At 41.1% G+C, this 27625-nt stretch overlaps 1 protein-coding gene across 2 annotated transcripts in view; it reads right to left on the reverse strand.

Annotated features, from left to right (window-relative positions):
* The window catches only part of LOC118778140 (PHD finger protein 24-like), a 32481-nt gene extending 8951 nt beyond the window's left edge, over positions 1 to 23530 (reverse strand). For both annotated transcript variants that reach the window (XM_036529518.1, XM_036529517.1), the window contains exons 1-3: positions 23105 to 23530; positions 12263 to 12687; positions 7080 to 7265 (exon numbers count right to left, since the gene is read on the reverse strand). In XM_036529518.1, coding sequence (XP_036385411.1) covers positions 7080 to 7265; positions 12263 to 12685 — 609 coding nt within the window. In that variant the 5' untranslated portion in view covers positions 12686 to 12687; positions 23105 to 23530. The remainder of the gene's footprint in view (positions 1 to 7079; positions 7266 to 12262; positions 12688 to 23104) is intronic.
* Between the last annotated feature and the right edge of the window lie 4095 nt (positions 23531 to 27625).

Consider the following 27625-nt stretch of genomic DNA (forward strand, 5'->3'; position numbering starts at 1 on the left):
GGTTCTCCTTTCAGGCACAACAAACATATTTTAGAGTTCAGCTAAAAAAACTTTTATATGAAAAACTTCTGCTTCTACTTTTATGCTAGGCACATCACACTTTTTCATTGACTCTGAGGAAACTCTGAGGAAACAAAAATGACCAAAGGTACTGCTGCAGAGCGGGGATTTACAAGACAGGAGTGATATGCGCAACAATACCCAAAACCAATCACCAGTTACATTGGAGCACGGTATATCATAAGCTGTACCTGCCATCCTCAAATGGATACAGTGTGATACCCAGTTGCTGGGGGACTGTGCAACATTCCTTTTAATTTTATTTTTTGAAAAATCTTTGGAAAGCAGTGAGATAGAAGTAATAACCATGTCAAAACAGCAGGGTATCTCATCATTTTAAATCCCATCTTCCAGTTCAAATCTGGGGAATTGAACTGAAATGTAAACTAGCGCAGTCCTGTCTCAATTGCAGAGGACCGGCAGGGTTGACCGATAATTGTGAGGTCACAGCGTTGCCACAGTGTCAGCACCAGAATCAGAACGCAATGCTGGATAAGCCGCAGCAGTCAGCACACTGGCTTGCTTGCGCTCACCCATCTAAAACATAAAAGCCCACTGAATTACCCACTATCTTCTGCACTCTCCCTGCGTTACAATGGGACATTCTCTAGAGCACCAATTTGACTTCCATCATCAAGAGATGAGGTTGAAACTGAGGTGGAGCCATTTAAAGGTAAATTTCACACTGACAACAGTAATTATGCTTTAGCTCAAGCAGTTATAAATGCATGGGCTTACCTCACCAGGACTTGGAGTGGGGCAGGGACCCTTAAAGTATTCAAGACCAGTGACACAGCTTGACCCAGTGCCTCTGTATAAAACATTAGGCACAGTGAGGAGTTCAGTTATGCTGAACGGCCTGTTCTCCCTTTCTAACTTCTTTTGTTCTTATATCAGTGCAGTAAGATGCCCATGTGGCCAGAGCATGCTGAGAAACTGCTTTTCAGCAAAGGGACCCATTCAGTATGAAAAACCTGATTATTCAGCATGATTCAATTCAATAATATGTAACTGTCTTTGAATCGCATCAGCCAAAGGACAATAGCGAGGTGGTGAATTAAATAAAAACTGGCCAGCTCTCACTAAACAAGGCCAAGGAGTATGTGCTGTTGTGTTTGCCGCCTGCTACTACACATGCCTGAATAATTCAGTGAAATGCAAACAGGTGTATAACCAGTAATTACAGTTATTATTGACTGTGCAGATGCTCTCACCCATGGGACTGCATCTGTTTTGAATATTTTGCATTTATGCACCTGGCAATTTACTGAAGCAAAATCAGGTACATTGCTAATGTCGGCAACAGAAGTTCCCCTACTGGGATAACTTTGGCTCCTTACCCACAATGCCACACAGACGAAATTCACATTTCAATTCAACATTTACGCCTGGCATGAAAATTTGAAGAGCCCTCTGACTGTGAGACAACATTTGTGGCAGGTTTGTGACATTTAGTGACAGGTAAGTCAGGGTTGCCTCCATTATGATTTATCTTACTTATCAGAGCATATTCCGCTACCTACAGTCTCTGATTCATCTGACAGGAAGTCCCATATAAGGCAGTGCTTCAAAGTCTCAATTCTCATTGTCTCAGACAAATAACCATGAACCCTAGAGTGGGCTGTGAGGTGTAGTGATCAGAGAACTTACCAGCAAGTCGTATGTTTAAACCCCAGATGGAGGTCTATTTCTGCCTGCATTAGCACGGTATAATCACTTGCATCAGTATGTATTCATCTGCATAGATTGATGAAATATAAGACATTTAATTCCCATTGAATGAACAGTGTCTTCCAAGCAAATAAATGTTATTGATGACAGACTAGCAGGACAGTATGAATCAGGACCTCCAAAACTGGCACTGAAAAACACAAAAACATATGGTGTGGAGCCAATGTTTATGCAGTGCTTTTTATTCCTGTTCTTGTTTTGAACACCAGCAAGAGAGGTGCTCCCATTTAAACCATTAAAAGCAATATTGAGTTAATCAATTGCAGCAGGTGTTTGGAAAATAAAAGTGTTCTCACTAATAACTGGTCATATCATAAATGGAAGATGATGGCTGGAAATAATTGGCTGTAATTAAAACCCTGAATAGCCTTCATCTGTTGAAACAGTTGAAAAGCCATACATAAAAATAAAATGTGTCCTTTGGGATGAAAAATCAGCTCAACAAGAGAGTGCTATTCTTGATAACTTCCTGGACATTATACAGTTTGTTTAAAACGTGTCACCTACTATAAATGTAGGGCTTAAAATAAGTCAGGTAATTCAAGTTTTAATGCCACCTCAGTCTCTCACCGCTTTATAAAGCAGTCAACTAAACAATCACTTAGCAATGGCTAACAGAGATAGACTGAAGAGCCACTTTACAAGTCTGTGTGCTGAAGAACAGAACTGCGCTTAAGAGACATTATAAACTGCACTCAGTCCCCCAGATGGAATTTGGCATTGCCTCAAACCATAACTGCAGTTAATATAATGAAAAATAGAGGTAGACATAGCCAACTGGGTCACATTCAACAGTGTTTCAAGAAAGAGGAAATGGAAATACAAGATAATAGCATCTTTATCCTGTCCTCATTGGTACAGAACGTACACTAATTTTTCTCGCATGATGCACAGTTACACTGCCATGGGCAGAACACAGGCTTTTACCCACAATCTACCTGTTTTAATGCTAAGTGCCAAGAAGAGAGTCCAAAAAAAAGCATTTGGTAATCTGGGTGTTGAGCCTCAGTGCTCTGAAACCAGGCTGGGCACTCTAAACACAAGGCCAATTCCTGAGGCCTGGAGGTAGCATAAAGAAACAGACAATTATTAGACACCAAAAAGAAGAAAGCTCTTCGACTGCTGGTTTGTCAGGCACTTAATAGCTGATGCAATCAGTGAAAAAGTCTCATTTTGCTTTCAGAAATACAGGGGACACACACTATCATATGCTCACGTAACTCCCGCTGATCAAGTCATTAACATCACTATTTTCTTTCAAAAGCTGGCTACACATAATAGTAATTTTATGGGGTTACCAAGGAGAGGCAGAACTTTATTGTGAAAATACAACTCAGCTTTGTGTTCATCCAATGATATTGAGTATTCAAACGACAAAGCAGTTTCTAAAGGATGCAAGACCAGTTGTCACTGGCTTGCAGAGTTGACTGTCCGTGCTCGGCAATATTTTAACCCTTCTTCTACACCTACTTCTCTTTCAAATCCTTTCCCATTTTGGTCTCTGTCATCACGCTCTCACTGAGATACTGAATCATGCCTCAGTCTGCAGGTAAGTGATGAATTTTTAATTTCAAGAAACCATAAATTATTCATACAGCATATTTGCCTGGTTTCACTGGTGCTGCATTCAAAACCCTGACTGAACTCCTGAAATGACTGTTCAAGAAAATGCCGACCACTGGTAGCGCTGCAATGAAATAAATTACCTGGATTTGCTTCAAAAACAGACATATTTATGTGAGTCTTCTTGGCAGATGGCCTCATCCACAGCAGCTCGGCATAGCTCCAATCTTGCATAATTTAAGTGGCCAGGCATTTGTGAGAGCAACTCAGAGTGAGCTTTCTGCTCAAGGGTGCAACAGTTGTGCTATAACCAGGATTCAAATCCGCAACATGTTTACAATTCTAATTCCCTAAATCACTATGCCAAGCTGTTGGCTGTTGGAAAAACTGCTTGGACACAGCACCAGGTTGACACTGCTACTACATAGTTTCTGTATTATATTTCTGAGAAAAAGAAACTTGCATGCAATTTGCCCATAGGCAACACATTTTGGAGTCCACAGGAACCTGTGCTATTTCAACTGGAACCCGAGGAACCAGGCTGGTAAGATAATTACACTCCGCTTTCGTTTAAACAAAGAGTGCCAAAAAACAAACAGGTTTTCAAAGCTACATGGAGTATCAAGGCAGAGAGGGGAACAAATGTGGGCTTCAATCAAAAGGTTACCTTTGATCTGCCACTAGTTTTAGTTTAGATGAAACTACAAACTCATTGTGTTATTCATCATTGCAATAAAATATTAATTGCAGAGCACAATAAGCTTCAAAAGCAAATCAAGCCATACAGCCATCATTATAATGAATTGATGAATACATCCATTATTAAAGTAATAATGATTTTCATCTTTTGCGGGGCCTGATCCACTAAATCAATGATGGACAAGCACATTATTCCAAAGGCAAAACCAGGACTTGGGCAAAGCATGGGACTTTCATTTCATAAACCCCTTCACCTTTAAAACAATCACTCATTTAGCGGTGAGCGGGATTCCAAATGATATTTCTGTCAGCCTTACCCGTCACGCACAGTGCCTTTGTTTCCATTAAAGCACAGATGGATTGCGTGTTTAACATCAATCCAAGCTTTCATTCGTCGCGAGAACAAGCATCCGAGTAATCTGTCACTGCGCCGTTGCTGAACCGCTCGAGTGAGAGGTTCCTGCTCTCATCCAGAGCCGATCTGGCTGGGTTCATTTAACCAGTCAGACTGCATTTGGTTGGCAGATCTGAGAGTGAAGTGCGTTTCAAAAATAAATGCTGGAATCATCCAAGCATGGAGGCAATGAAACATGCATGGACAGGGATGTGTATGAAAAGGGCAAGGAACCAGCAACATCGGATTCGCCCACGTATCAACTACAGCATCCTCTTTTATCTCGATAAACCCATGTATAATATTACACAGCAGCACCCCTGGAGTCTGTTACTGTCACCAAGGGCCATCCCAGCTGGGAAGAGCAGTTTCCAGGGCTGGAACGGTCCAATGACAGGGAAGGTCACACTCTAGAAATGATTAAAGTGTCGTTTGCCAACAGCAGGTCAGTGAAAAGGCCTCTGCCGGATGCAATTTCAACGTTCCCTCTCAGAATGTCATCTGCTAGTACTGGCCCCTTTTAAGCATTTAAAAGCTTTTTTTTTTTCAAATGACTAAAAGCTTGACCACCTGCAAATGTGAGATAGTCATTTACTTGACCGACGGCTGAGAAATTGACAAATTGACATCAGGACAGTCTGTTAGACATCCATTCTCCCTTCTGTAATTTAATTTTCCCAGATCCCTCTTTGCTCATAAAAAGCAGAACTACAAGCATCAAAGCATAATATATAGTATAATATAATATCACAGTGTATCGTTAAAAAAAAGTTATATAGGTAAGAAAACCCTTAACTTTTCCATATGTTTACCTTGCTTGCTAAATACGTCTCTTGCCAGCTTGCAACTAAAATGCAGGGTGCCGATCCGCCTGAAAATGTTTGTTTACTCGTTTGACATATTTTGCTCTCAGCTCACGAACAGATGGCGGCTTCGTGGCAGCAAATGCTTGTTCAGTTAAGTTGCTACTGGATGCACAGATGGGAGAGAAATGTGAGGTTGGACACAGCCTCCAGGAACACTGCTCTGGTGCTCTGGCGGGGAGATATTTTTTTCCCAACAGATCTGAGGAGGGGGGGGATTCACATGGAGCTTCACTATGAGAGGCTCACTTGGGAGTCAAGCATCGTTACCAGCCCTTTGTGTCTGAAAGGGGGTAGTGCTGACCAACCGAATCACCTCAGCAAAGTGGCTTGTACTTTTTGTCCATTTAACCGGGGGGGGAATAAACAAAGTTTCTTTGAAGTTTTTTAATCTATTCCTCTGCAGCATAAACAAGCAAAACCTTGCTCTCAGCCACTGGAATATTATTATACAGCACCTCTGTGTGTTGAAAGCACCTAAGACACTTCTCTTAAATTAATCAACAAGGACATTAAACTCCAGGAAAGTATCATAACAAGCATGCGAGTGGAAGGCATTTGGATGGATCTTTCATAAATGTTTGTCCGTCCAAACAAACACCCTCTCAGGGTTGAAATTATTTCACAGAGGAACCCCAGTCCTCCCCCAAGTATCAGTAAGAAGATATGTGTAATTGATCTACAGGTTGTAAACATTACCAGTATAAATTCATGCAGAATGTAATGCCTGTGAACATCACATATCACTGTTGTAGAATTGACCACTCATAAAGTAGCTACATATACAGATAAAGTATACAGTATGTATACAGTCCCCCAGAGGCTATGTAAAAAAATACAGGAGTGTTTAAGAAAAAACACTGTAGGGTAGATACACAACAGCATAAATCCCTGGGAAAGTGTTTGGTTGAACTAAAATGCCAAAACTGTTATCTATCTATTTTATCTGTTATCTATATCTGTCTTGTAAGGAACATTTCACTTGTGTGTACTTGGTGCTTTGCATCCAATGATATACTGTCACAAGGGTTCGTTTTTAAATGCTATTGACATTTTTCCTGAAAAATGGTTACAAGCTACCATTTTGTATGCATGTTTAAAGTCAATAGGATCATAAAATGCTCTGCATTTCCAGAGAACGGCCCTAGGTGTTCTGTAATCCTATTCATTCAAAATTCAGATGTGATGATGATGTTCTTCACTGAAGGAATCAGACTGGATGGTAATAGAACAAATAGGGTTGGGTTCAATCAACATTTATCTGAAACTTTGACTAAAAATTCAATGTATTCAACACACACAGTGTTTCATTAGCCGTGGTGATTGCTGAACTTGCCAAACTGTGTTCCAGAGGAAAAAAACAGGGAGAGGTTCATTTAATTGTTAAATACAAGGAAAACATTGACTGAATATAGGCCATTCAGTTGATTGCTTCAGCTCAGAGGTACTGCAGTACACTGGTGCAGTGACCAGACTTAAAGGTAAGACTGTAGGTGGGTGCACTGGGTGGTGGTGGCATTGCTAGCAGTTTAACACAGCATTAAGAAGCAGGGCGCATGACCAGAAGGTTGCTGGTTCGATTCCCCGCTGAAGCACTGCTGCTGTACCCTTGGGCAAGGTACGTGATTGCCTTCCAAATATCCAACTGTATAAATGTATATTGTGTAAAGATTGTAACCTATGCGAATCACTCTGAACAAGCACGTCTGTTAAATGCCAGTAATGCAATGTAATGTAACATAATGTAATGTAACGTAATGGGGACTCACACAGTAGTAGCAGCTCCACCCGGTGGCGGTGTGGGCGGTCTCCCTCATTTCCTGCAGGGCATCGGTGCGCAGGTAACCCATCTCCCGCAGGCAGCCGTCATGAAAGACCCGTGTGCACGTCCTGCACGGGAACAGGTCGTCCGCTGTCCACACCTCGCAGATCTCGCACATCTCCTCATTGGCCGGCTGCACAAGGAGGGGCCGAGAGGTCAGGGAAAGGACATTCCACATAAAGCAGCACCAATAGTCTCAAACGGCAAAGGGGGCTGGTTGAGTTATTAAGTAACATTAATAACTATGAAAAGGTTGGAAATATCATATCCTGTCAGGAAATGAGTCAAAGGTCCATTTCAGAATGATATTAGGAAGTATTTTTTTCCCTCAGGAAGTTATAAATGCACTAAATAAGATTACCAGGATTCACAGTGGAAGACTATGGAGAGTCTTAGTGTGTTCAAGACCAGGCATGACACAGAATGATAAGCCTGGGTTGAAGAGCCTGTTTTCATCATTACACTTTGTATGTAATATTGGATGACTAACATATCCGCCAACCCCTCCTACTGGTCCAGAACTCTGCAATCTGTCCCATACATCTTCTTTCCTCAGCAATCACATCTCTTTCTCCTTCGTACCCCCTCCAAACTCAGACAGCTTTCATCCATTATCAATGTGGAGCAGCAAACCCCTCGTAACTGTGGTGTCCTTTCCTTCCCCTCCTACTGTTCCAGTCAAGCTACATTTGTCACTCACGCTCTCACCAGGACACCCAATGGTGGAATGAACTGTCTTTTTCCAGGTGCTGCAATCTCCTGAAGACTGCAACCAACATAACTTCCTGTAGACTTTGCTCCATGCCATCTGACCTCCTAAATATAAGGCTGTTTTCAAATGAGGTATTATTTTGTAGTACTTTATTTATGGTCATAGAGTATAGTGTCAATGTCAACGCAGGGCAATGCATCAGAAGGTATTGTTGTTGACACTAATGGGAATAGAGAAAGGGAGTGAGGATAGCCTTTTTAATAACTATCAAACTGAACACCAAGAAAAGTGGTGATGCAAACATGGATCGGATCAACAATTAAAGATACAGTGCCTTAGTAATTGCCACATCCTACTTTAAAACATGACAATAGCCATGGTAAATCTTCACAGGAAGGGAAGGAGACAGTTATCCAAAGCATGGAGAGGGGAAGCCTTTGACTTTCAGCTGAACTGGATTTTTATCCATCCATTACAAAGGCATCTTATATTAGAGGATTTCGGTACAAAAATCCTCTCTCCCTGACATTTAGGTCTGTCGTGAACCTAGCAGTGGAAAATCCGGCTCTGTGCTGTCACGTCTGTAATCTCCTCAAACCACTTCAGCGAACACGGTCTAGAATTCTGTAGTAAAAATTTCAGCCGTCTGTTGCGATCCCTTTGAAAAAGAAGCTGTCTGTCTTTGATAATAGCCATCAAATGCAAATGTAAATCCATCTGGGTGTGCTATGGCATTACTTGAAGACAGACTACAGGATACAGTCTCGAGACACTGCCATTGAATCCCTGGTGATCTGGTAGGCAATGTAACGCAAAAAAAGGACAATGTTGTCTCCCTTGTGACCTATGTGAATCATAGCAAGGTGATGTCACTGACAGAGTCAGAGTACTCCATTCCCAGCATGCCAAGTGATAATTAATTATTATCAAATTTATGAATTATTATGAATGGTAATTTAGTAATGGACTTTATTATTATTATTATTATTATTATTATTATTATTATCATTATTATTAATAATAATAATAATAATGTTGATACATGGCGCATGTTATTGCCAGCAATGGGGAGACAGCTAAATTGTCCTACAGCAGCTTATGGCAATGAAGACCCTAGGAAGGACCTCTGAATCTGAGTATTTCTACGGGTGAGATGATAGCAATGTGTTGCCATAGAGATGCCGGGGAAATAAATGGTGGCACTGAGGGTGTGCCATGAAACTGGGAGCTGGGCATAAACACAATAGCATCAGCATCAGGACCGACTGTTAGATGCCCACACCAGATCTCAGAGTAGAGGCATACACCCGCCAATCAATCAAAGCTTAAGCTATTTCACGTAAACTACAAACTAACAAAGCCATTCATACAAGATGCACAAGACATGTTACTTTTCATGTACATAATTATATATGTATGCTGTTATTACCGTAAGATGATGACAATGTAACATTTTAACATACTCCCATCTCTCAAATTCTTCTAAAAAGGTAAAAAAAAGTATTCATTATGGTTCCTTCTATCTAACTATTAATACTGCAATCTCTTGGACCAACCTTCTGCAGTGGTCTGGCATGAAATGTGTTTCCATCAGGTTCTGTGTAAAACAAGTGCCAAGTATGCAGACTGTTCTTTTCAGTAAGGCAATTTCGGAAAACACATATATAGTAAATAGACAGAAAAGTGAATGTGATGAATACTTCAATAATGACACTTGAAAGCTCAATCCTCCTCTCCTTAACAAATGTGAAATCAAAGCTATTGGCTCCAGTTGAAGTATTTGCACAGATTAGAGTTGGGCTGCTTGCCTGAATAAATAGTACACTAATTAAGAATTAATGAGAATGTCTTAAAATAGAGAAAACAGCAGCTGGTAATACTACTACTACTGCTACTATTATTATTATTATTATTATTATTATTATTATTAATAATAATAATAATAATAATAATAATAATAATGTGACCACTATGATGATAACTCTTATTGCATTTCTATTAGTAGTAATAGTAGCAGTAGTGGTAATACCAGTAGTATTATTGATAAAGATGATGTTAATGACAATAATAGTTATCATCATAATTATGATTATATCATACAGTGGGATATGTGCTAGAGTAAACAGCACTGCTACCTTCTTCTCACTCTGTTTGCGTACCGTCAGACAGAAAATAAATTCCAACCCATTCATCAAGTTCTAAATCCCAAACCAAAGACACAGCATCTGACTCACAGGGTATATGAAATTAAAAGCAATTAAACTCTGCTCACGGATACATTCTCCCTCTTTACGGCACAGCGAAGGTACTACAGATGCAGACCTTTGACTATATCCCACATGTGTACAAACTTCCCCCCACCCCCCAGAGAGTGGCAGTTGTTCCTCCTATCTGAATGTACAAGTATAGCAATCAGGTATACAAAAGTACAAGTATAATAACTGTCTATTTATGTCTTGGACTGAATGTCCAATGTTCATAATGTAAGAGGGACAGACACAAGTTGAATGTCTACATTATTAGTAAATATTATTGAGAGTGTGTGTGCCTCTGTTTTCTGTGTGTCGCATACAAAAAATATGCATGCATCATAGTGTTGATACTTGGTCACATTGGTGCAAATTTTCTGTGTAAAACACTGAACATAGTTGTTGAGGTAGCCACTATCTTGGCTCCTTCCAATATCGTGACACACTATTCATTATTCAAAGCAAGGCTGCTTGTCAGAGACACATCCTGCCACTGAGGGGAGGTGACAATGACAGGTTTTCAATACTGATGTCTGCCATCTCTTAGATACAAATTTTAAGATAATAGTGGGGGAGGGGGGAATCTAACAGGTGCTACAGTGTAAGAAGCCACTACAACCTTTCCTGATGCTTCGGTGGTGAAGGAGGACCTAAACTGAAATAAACACACAATCCCTAGAGAGTGAGATTTAATACAATTCACTGGGGCAGATAAGGATGTGAGGTTCAAATCGAGCTCCCTCAAATCCTGAACCGAGAGCATGTAGATGGGCCGAAGCAGTCTGGGATATCCACGTCTCACTGGGCATAGCGCCACAACTCCCGTGACCCCAATTAATCAGCCGCGGCTACGGCAAGCAGAAGAGGATTCGTCTTGTTTGAGTTACTGGAAAGATGGAAAGAGCCACCCACGGGCCAGCTCTCCTGACACCCCCCTCCTCCCCTTTTTCCACCACTGCCAGTGGATCAAAAGTAAAGCAGAGCTCCTTATCATTAATTTATTTGCTCAGCAAAAGCCTGCAGCCGGGGCGACCCATATATCTTATGTTTTACAGCTTTGTCCACCGATACAGCTGAATGTGTACAGAAGTTACTCGTATTAGCTCTTTTCCCTTGCCTGGGAATGGAACCCGTAACCTCCAGGTTAATTGTCTCAATCACCATGCCATCACACCACACCGGCCTCTCTTATCTTCCTTTGAACTGGGAATGACCTTCCTTCAAGATTGCAGTGGGATTGATGCACGTAGCAATACGACACCCAGGCCAAGTTTGCCCACAGTCACGCACGCCTATTCACAAAGGTAGCAGTGCTAAGGTAACAGGCATGCCATATAAGCCAGTCTGCTGGGTAACACTGGCCCCCAAAGCTAACAAACATGCAGCAGACTGTAAATGAGCCAATAGTAATCAATTTACCATTATCTTATTAATTTTGCCAGCAGGACGGGACACCCCCTTTTCAGTGTTTTCTGTTTTGTGATTAGGACACACCCATTGGCAGTGGTCAATTGCCACTCCCACACAACATCTGGTCATATATTCCAATGGTAATTAATTTGGTTATGGCACAATTCCAGTCAGCGTTTTGCTAATATGAACTAACAGACTGGCATCCTGGCTACTGTCAAGGTGATTTTGTGGGTAGAAACAGGAAACTGTTGATATAAAAGGTGGTAGAAGTAGGTAAACAAGAACGCCAGAAAGTAAGACAATTCCGCCCACACATATAAAATACCAAATGGACAGCTGTAATTGAAACTGGACAGCTGAAAGTGGATTTAACCATAATGACTGAGTGGAACGCTTCAATGCAATTCAGTTTAAACTTCCTGTAAAATCTATCGAAAAGAGTTTAGAGAGAAATGGACCTTGTTTTCAGGATTTGACAGCATAGCCTTCTGCAGCTCTCCTCCTAGTTCCTCTCATCTTTCAGATAGTCCATCCACATACTCTTTCTGATCAGACAACTACATGCATACATGCATGAAAGTACACCAACAACACAGTCATACACAATAAAATAAAATGCAATATATATAATGCAAACATGGAAACTATAATGCATTTTAAGTAATACTAAAAGCCTGGCTATGATATAGATGCTGGTGCTCTCAGCTATATTAAAAACATTCCAGAAACTTTCAACCTCATTTTCAAACCACTTACCTGCTCTCTCTGATTAAGGTCAATCTCCACAGGCTGGTCATCACTGGTGTCCCTCTTTGGCCTGACAAAGGTTGGTGGGGTGAGCTGATTCACCTTGTCCAGTTCCTCAGGCTCCACCCCTTTCCCATCACGCAACCGGGACCAGGCCTCCTGGTTGGCCTTGCACTCATCCTTGGGCGGGGCCGAGGCCTGCTGGCCAGCGGAGGGGCCTGGGTTGCCACCTTCATGCTGATGTTCCACCTCCTCCTTGTCCTTGCTGGGCTGGGGGGCAGAGTCAGCTGTCTTCTCCCCACCCTCTGGGGGCTCCTCCACGCGGCAGGCTGGGGCCGGACGGTCCCGTAACCCATCTTTGAATGCCGAAACCACAGCATTACACTTCTGCACCTTCTCCACCTGCTGCTTCTTGGACATCAACACGCCCATGGCTGCAGAGAGAGGAGACACCAGACACACTCAATTGGAATCATGTTATACATGTTATACATTTGTTATACAAATCATGTTATACTCATTATGATGTCATAATTCTACACATGTAAGTGGAATTGGATTACATTCAAAAATGAAAAAAGTGCTTCCATGTATGAACTATTCTTTTACTTTGAGTTTTGTTTCCCCCACTTTTATGCAAATGAAATAGTCCCTTGGAGATATGCAAAAGAGCTGGCTAAATGATTGGCCACCAAGCATTTCCCTTTGAGAAATGGGTGTAAACTCCACAGAGGGCAAATCAAAGCAGTTATAATATTATTCATGTACCTGGTTAGGATGCTGTCTGTGGGAGTTGATGTGACATGCCCTCTTATTTTCTTTCCCTATTTTCATGACAAATGGATTGAGCTTGAATAATTTCATATAGCTAGCTTGGACATGATTGCAAATTTCCATCCACACATTTAATGGCTCCAGTGTAGATGACGTTTTTTTTTTTTTTGTTGCTGGCTGGCAACACTGTTTCACAATTTATGTGCAGCGTTCCCTGTTAATTTCATTATCTTTTATGATGTAAAAGTAAATCAGTGTGTCAGCAAATACCCTGCAGAAGCATGTAACATGGTTCTTCTAGTGTTCTATGATATATCCAGGCAGTCACTGATGTGAATATGGGGCGAAATGGCTGCTGAACATGGATTCATGAAGAATGAATGGCTGGATGTCTGAATGACTAATGTAACTCGGCTGGGCTTGATTTCAGCAGTAGAGCTGTGTGCAGTTCTGAATAGACACCACTGACACAAACTCGGCTCGATGAACTGGGAGTGCCAAACGAGTGGGTGTGATGAGCTAGTCTGTTGCAAGAAGTGAAGGCTAAACTGCCAGGCAACTTTACCAGCTGCCAGCGGGAGCTGTCCGGGGTTCTGAAAGGCAACGTTTCGCACCGTGAGGGTGATTATGGCATTGAGACTTGAATGCATTACACAGCGCCTTTCAAAGTGCCAACACCTCTAATCCAGTGAAATGCCCAGAACAAATTATTGTTAGTGTGAATTTTTTTAATTGGAATGACACGTAGTAAGGCATACACACAAACGTTCACCTCCCCCCTACACAGTGCACGCACACACACACACCCACACACACACACAGCATGATATAAGAGAGTAACAAGAATACACAAGAACAAGACTGTTGTGTGTGTATGTGTGTATGCATAAGGTGTACATGTATAACTCACAGAATTTCCCAACAGAGCTGTGGTTTCATATGCTCTGTTCTTCTAGTATTACTTACTTTGCCATTCCTGTACTTTAACAACTAAACTGGACTTGATGACAACAAGATACAAAACATTTGTGAGGTCATGTATCTGAATATTCACCATCCTGACATGGCTCTAGGCATTTTGCCTTCCCTCAGTTCTCATTTTTACACTGCCCTCCAAAGAAGGCACATTCACCTGTAGCAGGCTGTCAGACTTCCCAGGTTCTCAAAGGAGAACCACAGCTTTTCTTTCTAAAAACAGTCTGACTGATTTCTGTTGAGTAACCAGGCAGGGGAGGGGCTGTGCAATCACATCATAGGCCTTTCCTCTCTATCCCCATGGAACTCACTCTCTCTCTCTCTCTCGCTCTCTCTCTCTTTCATAGGCACACACACACACACACGCACACACACACACACACTGAGCGAGCAGACACCGTGACAGCCTGAGAACAGGATCACCATCACAACGATCAGCGGTCTCTCCTCCCGCTCCGAAAACGGAAGCCTTATCTCGCTCAACAGCCTCGTCTTCGACCTGCCGAATGCGACCCTCCACGCTAAGGGAGGCGGCGCCGTGTTTTGGGGTAATTCGTCTGGTCGAATGTATCCTCCCTGGAACAGGAAACGATTACAACCCACTTAACAAATGGGGAACTGCAATTCAATCTCGCTGTAGCGCCCTCACTGAACCTACCGCACGGCTGGTTTCTGAGGTGCCGTTGTGTTTGTCTCTGAGTTTTAATGCGTTTCATCAGCCTCTGAGCAGACCTATTTCCAACGCGGTTGTTTTCAACCCACCAGTTTGTAACACTCCGTTTCCCTGGGGTAGGGATATGCCCGCGCACCAGACTTTGTTTAATTACGGGGCTATAACAGAGCGAGTTCCATGTTCAAGATAATCAAAAGACGTGGAATGATTGAATGTCTCATGTGGCCATTAATCCCTATGCCTTATTCGCTCCCCTTTTTCCAGAGGGCTCTTTTAATAATGGCGCGCATATGGGCTGATATTCACGGGGGCCGTGGGCCACAGTTCACATGATTGGCGTGCCGATAGGTTTTAATTCAGTCCAGGCCAATCATTTCCTAATGAATTGTGCTTGCCTTTCAAAGGGCAAGTCTGTCACAGAAGCTGCCCCTGCAGCATCAATCCTACAGTGCATAACCGTACACACGGACTGATTCACTGCAGTCTTTGAACCCTATTCATTGCACTGCAGGCAAAAAAAATCGACATAAAACAGTGAAATGGGAAAGTTCAGCATGTACACTATATAGAAAAAAGTATTAGGACGCCTGACCATTACATTGTAATGACATTGTATTCAAATACATATACTTTAATATGGAGTTGGTCCCCCTTTGGCAGCTATAACAGCTTCCCCACTCATTTATGAGGTCAGGCACTGTTTATTTTTTATTGCAGACCATATCAGTTATTAAACATATGTTAAATATTTTCATCCTGAATATTACAGATTTCATTTTTCAATACATTATTACGTTATTTTATCCTACACTGTAAAAAAAAATCTGTAAAAAAGGTAAAAAGACTGCCAACAGAGTTGACAGTTAAATACAGTAAAATTTATGGCAGCAATTACCATTAACTTAAGCAAAATTATAATAATCACAATAATCACAATTTGCTAACTTTCCAACACATGCAGTGCCTCCCAGGAAAGGGTCAAATCACAAAACTGACATTCTAGCCAGAAACTACAAAATTATTTGAACTCAACATCATAATTACAAACTGTTTAAAGCCATCAAAGCTGAACATAATGCAAAAACACTTTTCCAGAGTAGCTAGCTAATCTAGATGCTGTATATTTCATGACTGTTTCACAACTGTAGCCACGTGTCTCTTAGCAAATTCTATTGGCTCATAGTGTGAGTACAGACACACTCCACTTCCCAATCAAAGTATCTATGGAAGTACATCTGTGCTTCAAGTTTGTGTAGCGCGGCCTTGTATAAATTTAAGTAACAAATGCCGCCATTGTTCTAATCTTATGCTTAATATTTTGCAGTTCATTTATTCAGGTTGGTCCATGGTCATGTTGATAATATGAATCCATGTTAATTTTTAAGTGAAAATGAGACTAACTTGTGTTTTTGTTGATCTTTTTGTAATATTGTGCTTACAACCAGGAGGAATAACCTTCAAATGAAAGCAAAAGTCTTTCATTGCATGTTTAACTAATTATTGCTGCTGGGATGGATGGGAGTTTAGAAAAGCTTACTTTTGTAATTTCACTAACCTTTTCCCTTCTTAAAAAAAAAACCTTAAGAAACATGTAAAATATTAGGGTCAATGATCTGTTAAACTACTTGTTTTTACAGTGTACACTTGATGAATATGAATGTGGCATCGTATGACATATTTTCTAACACAGACAATACTGTGTTTATATACAGCATTATAGACAGTACTGTATTCATATATTACTTTTTGTAAGGACAGACACCTAAGGTCCACAAATCATTCATGTTCGAGAAGACAGAGACTGGGAGTTTTCATTAAAAATGGCTTCCCCATTGCATCATGCAGAGAGCTTAGGCAAACACGGAGCTCAGTTGTCCTTCAAAAGTCCTTATCAACAAGTTGCACTTGTCTAGGCTTGAAGTGGCACAGCCAAAACCTCCGCTTATCATTCATTTTTGTATGCTCTCTGAGCAGAACTGTGAACGCAGATGTTTGAGGACAAGAACAAGAAGCTACAGTTATACATTATAATAATTCCTTGCTGAGCTGAAGCTGACACAAATAGGCCAGCGGTTTTAGAATTCCCAGTGGGAAGTGAGTGAAATGTCACTGTTTGTCTAGAAGCACTGCCCAGCCAAGCCTAAGTCTGCAGGCAACGAGTGCAGCTGTGAGACAAGTACAGTATCTCAGCAAGCACTGGTCTCACATAAATAGTGCCCAGTCATGATCAAAGTATCTATGGAAGAAAGGCAGGTAATTCTTTATTTATGTCACTTGAAACTCTTTTGCTTTCATCCCTGTTTTCAGTTCCTTTGCACAATAAAACAAGTCTGTGCTTCTATAGGCATTAGACAGTATCTGCATGAAGTTACAAAATACTTTTAATACTTTTAATTATTGTAATTACCATATATGCCCAACACAGCTGTTCATTATTGGCCTGAGGGCTAACTGTGGCCCAATATGGACTTCCTTTTGGCTATCCAGGAATGAAAAAAATACCTATGAAAATGCTTAAAAAACTGTGCCTACTTGGCTTTGCATTGAAAGTTTTTCTGTAAATTCATAATATTTTCACAATGAACAAATATAATCCTGTATTTTCTTTCTTGTAAACGTGTGCTGTTATTACTGTTAGTTAGCTATGATAGACAAATCATAGACAGACAAATATGACAGACAAATAATGTGGTAACAGGGATGTCTTCTGTATCTATATAGCAACTGAAGGATGGTGTGGACACACATTGGGTTTACATACACATTTGGGTTAGACAGTGATTATATCCACCCAAAATACTTTTGGAAATAATATATGTGTCCCTAAGTCTGGTGAAAATTTACGAAACATACATTCTCAAAAGGAGCAGCTCAAGATCAAAGTCATATCTCCTCCAGGACTGGGGCCTTGTTGAGCTCCTGGGTATCAGCTGGCTGTTAGTGCATGACTCCTCCTCCAAAAAAAGAAAAAAATCTAAATGCCGCTGGTCAGAAAGGCAACTTCTTAAAGCAAACTTGCCATCTGTCAGTGTAACTTCACATGCAGTGAACCCCACTGTGAATATTTTCAATCCTTTTCCCTGGGCACAAGGTATTAGGCAAAAAGGCTCAGGGGTCTAAATGGGTTTCTGACTTCCAGACGTGGTCATACACAGAGCTGCACAGGACTTTCACAGTTGCATATTGGATTATGTCTTGACTTGACTATTTAAATGTCTTTTTCGGTCTTGCAATGTCCTTTGTGGATGTTTCCAGTTGTATTTGTAGGTGTATGTAAATCGGTCATGCTCATTCACACATCTGTATTCCCTTTAATTCAAAGTCTCAGCAGAAATTAAAAATACCCCATCATTTATTAATGTAGTCAAAGAACATACAGTACACTCTTGTCCAGCAAGTGCTTTGTGTGCCAGGCACAACACATTTACTACCTTCTTCCAAGTGTAGTTTTTGGGATGATGATGATGATGATGATGATGATGATGATGATGATGATGATGATGCTGGCAGTGATATTAATGACAATGGTGAAAATAACAATTATGATGATGACTGCAATGCACATGATTTCTCATTTGTGCCCATTCATATACATGTAGCATTTACTGAAAAGACCTTCAGCTTTCCATCAGAAAAAGATATAAATGACCTCCATATTGCCATAGAGTGATCGGAAAGCCGCAGCTCTCTTTTCCAGCATAAAAGGCTTGCTTTGTCTTACAGACGAGTTTCATTCCTCCCTGTAGGCAGCATTAGCATTTTAAAGAGTGGCAATGACAGATGGAAAAAAAAAAACGATGCATTTGGCACAATTTCATTTTGGGTCTCCTGTGTTAATGTCAGTTTCTTTTTTTTTTGCCAGGACCAGAGCACATTTGTAATCTGAAAGGGAAATCCTTGATTGTTACTTTGAATTTTAAAAAAGTGTACGTACCATAAAAACCTCTATTAAAAACCATGTTTCTAAAAAGCAACAGTCCATTTTAGTGGCTGGGGATAAACTGCATTTTGGTGATTAAATGCTGGTCTTCAACCATAGCTGGTCTCTTACAGATGCCAGGACTAATTTAGGTTCTAAGCAAATAAATGCCCAGACAATTACATCACATTTACATTTATTCATTTGGCAGATCCTTTTATTCCAAGTGACTTACAAGCACAGTACAACACAAGCAAAAAGCCATATAAGGAGTCAACAATATTAGAAGTGCTGCCTGACCAAGTTTCAATAGCTGACCAGACAAGGTCCAAGCTACATGGTAGAGATATGAATGCATTAAGTGTCTCTAGATTCTTGATTAATAACGTGATTAATGTAATTTATTAATTAAGTCTAAAGGTAACACTATATACTAAAATAGTATATACTAATTTAATAAGATAAAATATGATTTGGAACATTGGAATGTTTTAGCTGTCTATGTTTTCCACCTCTGCACAGTCCATACAGAGTTTATATGTTTGCACCTTTTCTGACTCTGAGGGCTTCAATGGTGCTAATCTGGCTGTGAACCTAATTAATACTTCCCTACTACCACACGTTCCAGCCTAGACAGCCTTATTTATGGGCTGTGACAGTAATCCATCATGGAAATGAAAGCGAATCCATTTGCTCCCATAATATTACTTCGGGGAGTTCAGGATACCGTGGGTTTCCATTACCACTTGATGGAAACCCTCTCTGATGTGGACCTCGCCGTGGAATGCAATCACTGTCCGTGTGACTCCATCCGTTTATTTATCTGCAAGGGGCTTTCATTTGCAGCGACTGACAGCTCCCGGTGGAGGAATCCCTAATGAGGCTGGCTCTGGGTAGCTCTTTTACAGAGACTTTGCTGAAGACTCCAGCGGGCATGCAGCCCAATGCTCTTATGTGAGAGAAGATTTCTCCCACACATGCCAGTCATCACTCCAAGACTGTGCCCCTGTTACCCTGCACCTCCCTGTGGAATGGCACGGCATTCAGTTAATTATTGCTAATTGTGGTAATTAAAGAAATGTCTCCAAAGGGCTCCCAAGTGGCTCAATCAGCTAAGAAGCTCATTCTAAGTGCAGGCTGAGTCCTACAGCACAGACTCAGGTTTGAGTCTAAGCTGTGTCATTCCACAGCAATGGCCAGGAGTCTGCAGCAGTGAAACACATTTGGACTTGTTCATCGTGGCAGGGTGAGTTTCGTCAGCTGGGGGTTCTCCTCACACTGCCACGTGCCAGGCGCCTATGAGTCACTGTCTGGAATTTGCTCTCCTGGTGCACTGTGGGATTTTGAGTGTAAAAATTAGTCATTGTTGACATACAAGCATATCAGAGGATGGCATTTGCTGTGCCCCAGCAGGTCTGTGTAAAGGAACTGCTGTGCTGGAGTATATAAGGTTATTGTTCTAGGCATTAAAAAGGAATCAGCAATTAATGCAGGGAAACATTTCTGTGATGTTTCCCGAGAATACTAACGCACAGGACTGCATGCCTTTTGAATAAAATCCGCCACCACATACATAACCTCTTCAGCTGCTGAAGATCATCACTGCAAAGCCATCCATTTATGCTTCCGTCTGAATACAGAAATCCTTCAATAGGGTATGGGTCATTTTTAATCACTGCTGCAAGGACCACTGGGCAAACTATTCAGGAATTCGGAATGCTTTGTTCTGAACTATTCTCTGGTTTTGTCTCCAAGCCACGGTTTTGCTCTGGTCTTGCCATGGTTTGAATGTTTTCTTTTTCATCTCATGCTGCATTCCAAGAGAAATGCTATGAATGGAGCCTGCAAAAATGTTCATTTTAAGCAAAGTGATTCCCAGTAGGTCCAGGGCACTGATCACAGGGTAAATAATCCAATCTGGGAATTAATTAACTCTGGACAAATTACAAATGAAATGCTTGGTGGTGAAAGGAGATGCTTTCAACTGAACACCAATATACATGCAGCTAATTCAATGATGAAATGCTAAATGCATAATTACTGTTCCCCTATCAAAAATTCATAGGTCTCTCCATCTGTGTATGTGGAAAGTACAGTAAAAATATCTGCATTACCTCATTTCAAGCTCTCCTGTCTTCACAATGAGAACTTATTTTCCCTTGAACAAGAGGACACTATATTCAATCAATAGGTTCTATGCCGATTATGCATAAACATGCATTCATAACTGCACACATATTCATATCTTGTTTCTAAAATTACGTGTGCGGAGAAAAGCTGCATCATCCCACTCTGTAGAACAGGGTTGAAATTCTCATCAGGAGTGCTTCGCTGCACACCAGGGAGGTTCATTCTGGAGGGGAGAAAATTTGAATGTAAATGCATCTTTAGCAGGGGGCCCCTTGTCTTTATTGAACCCCTGCCAGCTACTGAGCGTGTGCCAACCAATGTGCGAGGTGCCGACAATAAGCACCTTGTGAGAGGAACGTCGCGAATGGCAGGGCTCTGGCAGAGGGTCTGAGAAAGAATTCAGCCCATGGGAGAGTAGAAGTTTGAGGGTTGTGGGGGGGGATGGGGGAAGGATAGGGTGCACACAAGCGTTCCCGCATCACTTCCTGCTGTTATTGAATTATTGAGGGCGATGAGAACCGTGGTGATTCAGAAGGTGTATAGTGATGCAAATCTGTGGATATCTTCAGCACGATAATGTGGAGTGCACACACACACAAACAGACAAGTGCATGCGTGCGCGCACACACACACACACACACACACACACACACACAACATCCTGTCGTCAATCTCCACTGAAAGCAGTGTGCCAATAGTATGCAGCTGCATGTACTAACACATTCCTTGTGAAAAAGCATTGATTCTCAAGTCAATACATTGAACCAGAATATGCATAATATGACATTACATTGTTGTCATTTAGCATAACCTTTTATCCAGAGCAACCTACATACGCTACAATTTTTACTGAGGCAATTCTGCCTTAAGTGCCTTGCCCAAGTCCACAGCAGCAGTGCCCCAGCAGGGAATCAAACCAGCAACCATTCAGTTATGAGCCCTGCTCTTTACCACTATGCTACACTACTACCCTTAACTGATATTCCAGAAGATATCAACACTCTAACAGACAGTAAAGTATTTTCCGACTTTGGTCAGATAAGTGATGTCATCTGAGCCCCAGCTCTTTGCTGAACCAATGCTGAACCAATTCTGCACACCCACATGCAAGTGCTTCTTCATAAACAATGCAGTAAGTGATCTCTAATGGCCTAATGGACAGAATTAAGACTATCAAACTACAAGTTTACAAATGAAGACATCGATTACTTGCCACTAAATCTAGTTTACTGCCTTGGCAACATTACTGGGCTTGGAAATATGGGCTGTCCACAGTGCCCTTCCCTATAGCCTATGTGTTCCATTTATTTGTCCTCCACAGTTAAGGAAATTAATGGGTTGCCTAACTGGATTCAGTCTAATCAGATCCCCATGCTGTTAGTACAAGGAAAGATATTTCAAAGGCTGAATTTAATGACTACCTGAAGTTACATTTACATTTGCATTTATTCATTTGGCAGATGCTTTTATCCAAGCGACCTACAAGTGAGGTACAATACAACACAAGCAAAAAACCGTACAGAGTCAACAATATTAGAAGTACTGCATGACAAAGTTCCAAAGGTTGGCCAGGCGAGGTACCAACTAGCAGGTAAAGCTAGCGAGTGTGTAGCCATTGTAACCAAACCATTACAACCAGGTTAAAACAGTTAAAACAGGCAAATCCACTCAATAATCATATCCAATCATATCACATCATAACGGTTCAAGTGCGTGTGTGTTGCTACTGCCTATAAGGTTGCATTACCGAACATATTAATTTAAACAGGTTTTTTTTTTTTTTTTCCAGTACCTAGCCGTGTATTGGGAAGTCTTAAATAACGCCTTGAAAATGCACTGTGCATGTGCAGGGTCCTCCAAAAAAGTCGTGGGTGACGCCCCGGTGAAGAGTCTAGAGATTTTTTGAACGCAGACGATAGAACGGTCGAGAGTTTTCGGGCAGCTGTTCGAAGCGAATACGACCCGAACTCGTCGTGTGGTCACGGCGCACCAGCACATTGTGAAGACGCTGACCCAAATCACTGTGCTACAGAACACGTTGCGCATCTTCATCGACACGCGCACACCCCGATCACCAGATTCCAGGCGTGCAAGCATATGAATACACACGTCCTTATCCTTCCTGGCACAACACCCGATTTTGCATGATATTAAATCTGGATAATTAATTGGTGAAAAGACACAATTTCAGTAAAAATCCAAACTGAAGACATATTCAAATCAGAAAAGGAAAGCTTGATATTCTCGTCGCCGTTTTACTGAATCAATTAATCAATTCGGATGCACATATTGTCAGTTTAAAATATTAGAGCAATGCACAAATTTCCAAATCAAAGTCAAGCACTTTCCTGACATATCTATAAAGTGAAGCGCAACCTACCTGGGATGAAAGCACTCCGTGAGTTGAGACTTCCTTTTCTCCGTTTCTTAGAAATATCTACACAGCATCTCAAGTCTCCTCAGTTCTTGAAATTATGTGAGTGTTTGTATGTGACGATCACTGTCCAAAATAACCAAGAGATTTGCTATTCTTCTTCACAAAGGTCAAAGTTATGAGAATACAGTAACGTACATCAAGATTCAAGCAGAGAAGACGTTCGGCAGGCGCTCGCAGCTTGGATAGCTCCGGTGCTGAAATCCGTACCCTGTCGTTTGCAGGTTTCTGATTTTGTGAGCGCGGCTCTGCAGACTGAGTCTGAAAAAAAAAATCGGACATAAAACCCAATTGTGTATATTCGGAGAACAGATTTGTAGGTAGAAAAATATAGCAAAGATCAGCACAGATCAACAGTCTCCAAAAACACTGTAAAGCTCTAAGGTTGTCGGTAACTTGTACTGAGTCTGACAAGCAAGTCGTCTCCATTGGTCGGCTGCACTTCTCAAGAAAGTGACGTTCGTCAGGCGAAACACCAATAACGTTTCAGAGTAGTTTTGAGCTTAATATGAATATTAAGTGCTGGGTATGCAGAATGCCTGCGATTGAAACAAAAAAACAGACTAAATTCGCTCATTTCACTAATTCAGACTCATCATACGCAGATACCATGCAGCAGCATAAACTAGAAATAAAACGAGGCAAGAACTGAGTAGCGGGGGTTATGCAGAATCACTTTGGTTTCAGTAAAGCAGAGTCTTTCATACGCTGGTCATTTTAGTACATATTGTATATTGTAGTATAATTAATTCATTAACGCTCTCTTCAGCATTGCTTTGATGGAAAGGATTGACATCGAGATATTAACTCTGTCACCTGAAGTGTTTATCAACAGGCATCCATTAATTATACTGTAATGTACATCCTATATGGTATATCTTAAATATATCCTGATTAATTATTATAGGGGTGTGCGAATTCAGTCTTTAACGGACAGTAACACCCTCTAAATCATTGGTCAAAATGCAGGCTTGTGCATTATTAATGGTGAGGAAAATGCACACTGACCCAGAACTCCCTGGACACCTTCCTTTCTGCTCAGAGAGACGAAAGAGATCAGTAAGAAAGAGAGCAGACTTCCTCAGCCTCACAGACCACTCCATTCATTTATCTGTTTTCTTCTGTCCGACCAGGCACCGGAGACCGAGAGGCCATTTATGAGGTAACAGGAAATTTGAAATTGTGATGCATCTGAGGGGCTTTTGTCACAATTATACCTGTGCAGAGAAGGAGAAGAGCGTGCTGTTAAGTGGAGTGCCTACGTCATCCCGACACAGTACGTGGGTGGGAGGGTGCAAAGCAGGCCACAGGGATCCATTGAATTTCTACAGACGGATGGAGAAAGACAGGGTGGAGAGAAAAATATTAGGAGGTAAATGAATGGAAATAAAGGCAAGCAGATGCTGACATATTACACAATGACAGACATGTGGCATTGTAGGTTGGTATTATATGGATGCAGCCTCCCAGGAAAAGATCAGAGGGGATCTTATACCCATCAGGTTGCAGGAGGTTCTCAGACAGACCGCTGCCGTTTTTTTCATGACCACAGTACCAACCGGAAAACTTTTAAGGGAATATCTCTCATGTAAGAAAAATACAGCTAAGCTGCTCTTTATAAAGATGTATTCTAAAGTGCACAGATCATGTAAAAAAAAACACAGCGCAGACATTGTGAGTTGGTGCAGCACTGCAGTTGGAGTTACTGGAAGGAGGATGGTGGAGGGTTACGATCTGCTCTTTCTGTCCAAACTTTCTGCTATATTATCCTCATCCTGGAGCCACAATGTAAGGGGACACAATGAAAAAAACAGTATAGTACTGCCTGGGTGTGTGCTCATGCTGGTGGCAACACAGCCAAGCCTATTATGATTACATATATGATCATATCAACATTATTGCATTTCTGCCCACATGCTGTAGAAGGCCTGAATGTGCTGACAAACCATATTAACCATTACATTAAATCATTTTGTAACTAATCTCTCAGTTGTATGGTGCCTGTACATATTGAACAGTAATAACAACGTCAAACAATAATAGTGCACTACAAATTGCACTATTTCGATGAACAATGTGACTTAACGCTCACATCAACTCTTATACTTCACAACAATTTCTTTGTTTCTTTCAATATGCGAGTCATATAAAAGCATTATTATTGTAAAAATGAAAATATTTACCAACACAGCTGTGCGTAGACAGTATCCGGTCACATAATATAGGAGAATTATGTGTTTGCTTTTATAATGCCAACATTGCCTGACTCTGGAGGAAGTCATTGCTTTCAACCCAATAGAAAGGGTGAAAGGGACTTGTAAAGAATATTCTCATAAAGACAAAAAATTCAATGAAAAATGGTTCTGATGATAGAATTAGCCACACAAAGCCGGATAAACACATAATAGTAATGATCAATCAGGTTGGACAATTAAAGGCCAATTACTTTAGATGGGTTCCTTGCCCTCTGAATTATTAAAGACCCAAAGACTTAAAACATTAAATGGAGTCAACAGCACAATCTACAGATTCATTCCAGCACATTTAAAAGCCATTTTGCTGTGCAAAGTAATGCTTTTTTTACCTAATGGCCAATTGCAGCTCTGCCAACTGTCTAATGAGAGTGTGGCTTTGGAGCCAGAGGCTTGGCATTCAAACCATGCCCTGCTCAAATTATTAGCCAATCTTGTTTATGTGATAATTCTTTGGTGGTTGTTCTTTGTGCTGTCTTTGCGGTTGCTGCTGGTGTAAGATTTAAGACCGGCAAGACACATGGAGGCTCACAATATGGTAGGTCAATTAAGACAGGCATTTACAAAATCAAATAAACACTGCACAAAACATGGACAAAACACTAAGGTTTGATTGATTTTTGGTCTAGGCAGGAAATGGAAAAGCTAAAAATGAAGATAAGGAACTGGGAAAATTGTGGCAAAAAACAGCACCACTGATTGGCATGGTCAATCTTAAGCAGAAACCTTGCCTGAGCAAAGAAGATCTGGGACTGGTGTAACATAAATGTGATATTCTACAGCAATTGATATTGAAGGTCTTTACCATTACTTTGCATGAGGTCATTAAAGAGTTACAATGTGAGCTGGCTTAATTTGCACAGGGCATCCAAACATGGCATCTATCTTACAGTACCATTCATTCATAGAGCTTTACTTCTAAATTATGTGCAATCTATGTGTCTGTATTAAAGATTAAAAAAAGTCAAAAGTCCCCTATAATAAACAAGCTGAAAACCTTCAAAATCAATTTCTCTATAAATGCAGCTACAATAGGTCACTTTCCAACCAAGGCATCAGGGTTCTAACCATGCTTCTAATTACCTCATAAAAGGCAACACTTCCACTGACCAAACATAAGGAAGATGTTGAAGAGCGCTCAGCTTCCAGTATGCGTCATCATGACAGTGATGCATTTGGGTTCAGAATCGATTTTCATCATGAGGGAGACACCTCCTTGTTTCCTGGGAAAGAAACACAATTTAAATGATCTTTTTTGGCGGAGTTCCTCCTTTAATCAATACTTCAATGCAAACTTGCTGATTAAAAATTACAAAGCAGAGGGACTATTAAAAAAAAAAACAGTTTGCAACAGCAAAAGACAACTCAGAGGTGATTATGTTGACCTGAGGGCTTTTGTCTGAATAACTGGCTGTTGGCAGGGGACAGTCTGGTGATGCAGGCCGCTGACGTCCAGGTCAGTGCAGTTCTGCAGTGTGAAGCAGGGAAATATGAGTCAGAACCACCCTGCTAAAAAGCCTCATCTTAAGTCTCTCCATCCAGAGAGTCAAGAGGTGGAAATCACGCTTAATCCAATTTCATGCCAGCACTCTTCGGGCTACCTCCACCTTAATTGCCCCACACGTCTCTCCACAATTGTTCTAAAGTGGATGAGTGTGCAGTTAGTGAAAAGATTCAGCTCTGTGTGTATTGGTCAGAGCTTTTTGTGGGGGTTGGGGGGTATTCTGATTGAGAGCCAGGTATTCTCAGACCTTTTATCACCAATGCAACAACCACTCACTGCTCTGAGGTGTGCAATTTGTCTGTCACCCCTGTTGATTCCGATGAGGCAAGATGTCAAGCCAGAAAAGTGTTTTGTTATTGTTGTTGTGCTCAATGGCTGTTGGTTATGTTTCTGGAAAATTTTCTACCTTTCAAAATCAAGTGATCTGGCTAATTCTTGGTTGAAGGGTTGAGAATGGTTGGAATCTGTAATGTTAAGAATGACTTTGTGGTGAAGCATTCCCTCCAGGTCAGTAAATGACATAGCAAGGCTTCCGTCTATCGGAAGGGTTTGATCACTTTGTTAAGTAACATTGCATTACACATTTTAGCTTTTCATGGACCATAACACACAAGCAACCCCTTGGTATGGTGGTACAAAGTGATAATGTAATTACCCCCAAGACACACACACTCAATACAGCATTACCTTGCCCTAAAGAAGTATTCTTAA

The sequence above is a fragment of the Megalops cyprinoides genome, chromosome 5, assembly GCF_013368585.1.
Source record: "Megalops cyprinoides isolate fMegCyp1 chromosome 5, fMegCyp1.pri, whole genome shotgun sequence".
Classification (NCBI taxonomy): Eukaryota; Metazoa; Chordata; class Actinopteri; order Elopiformes; family Megalopidae; genus Megalops; species Megalops cyprinoides.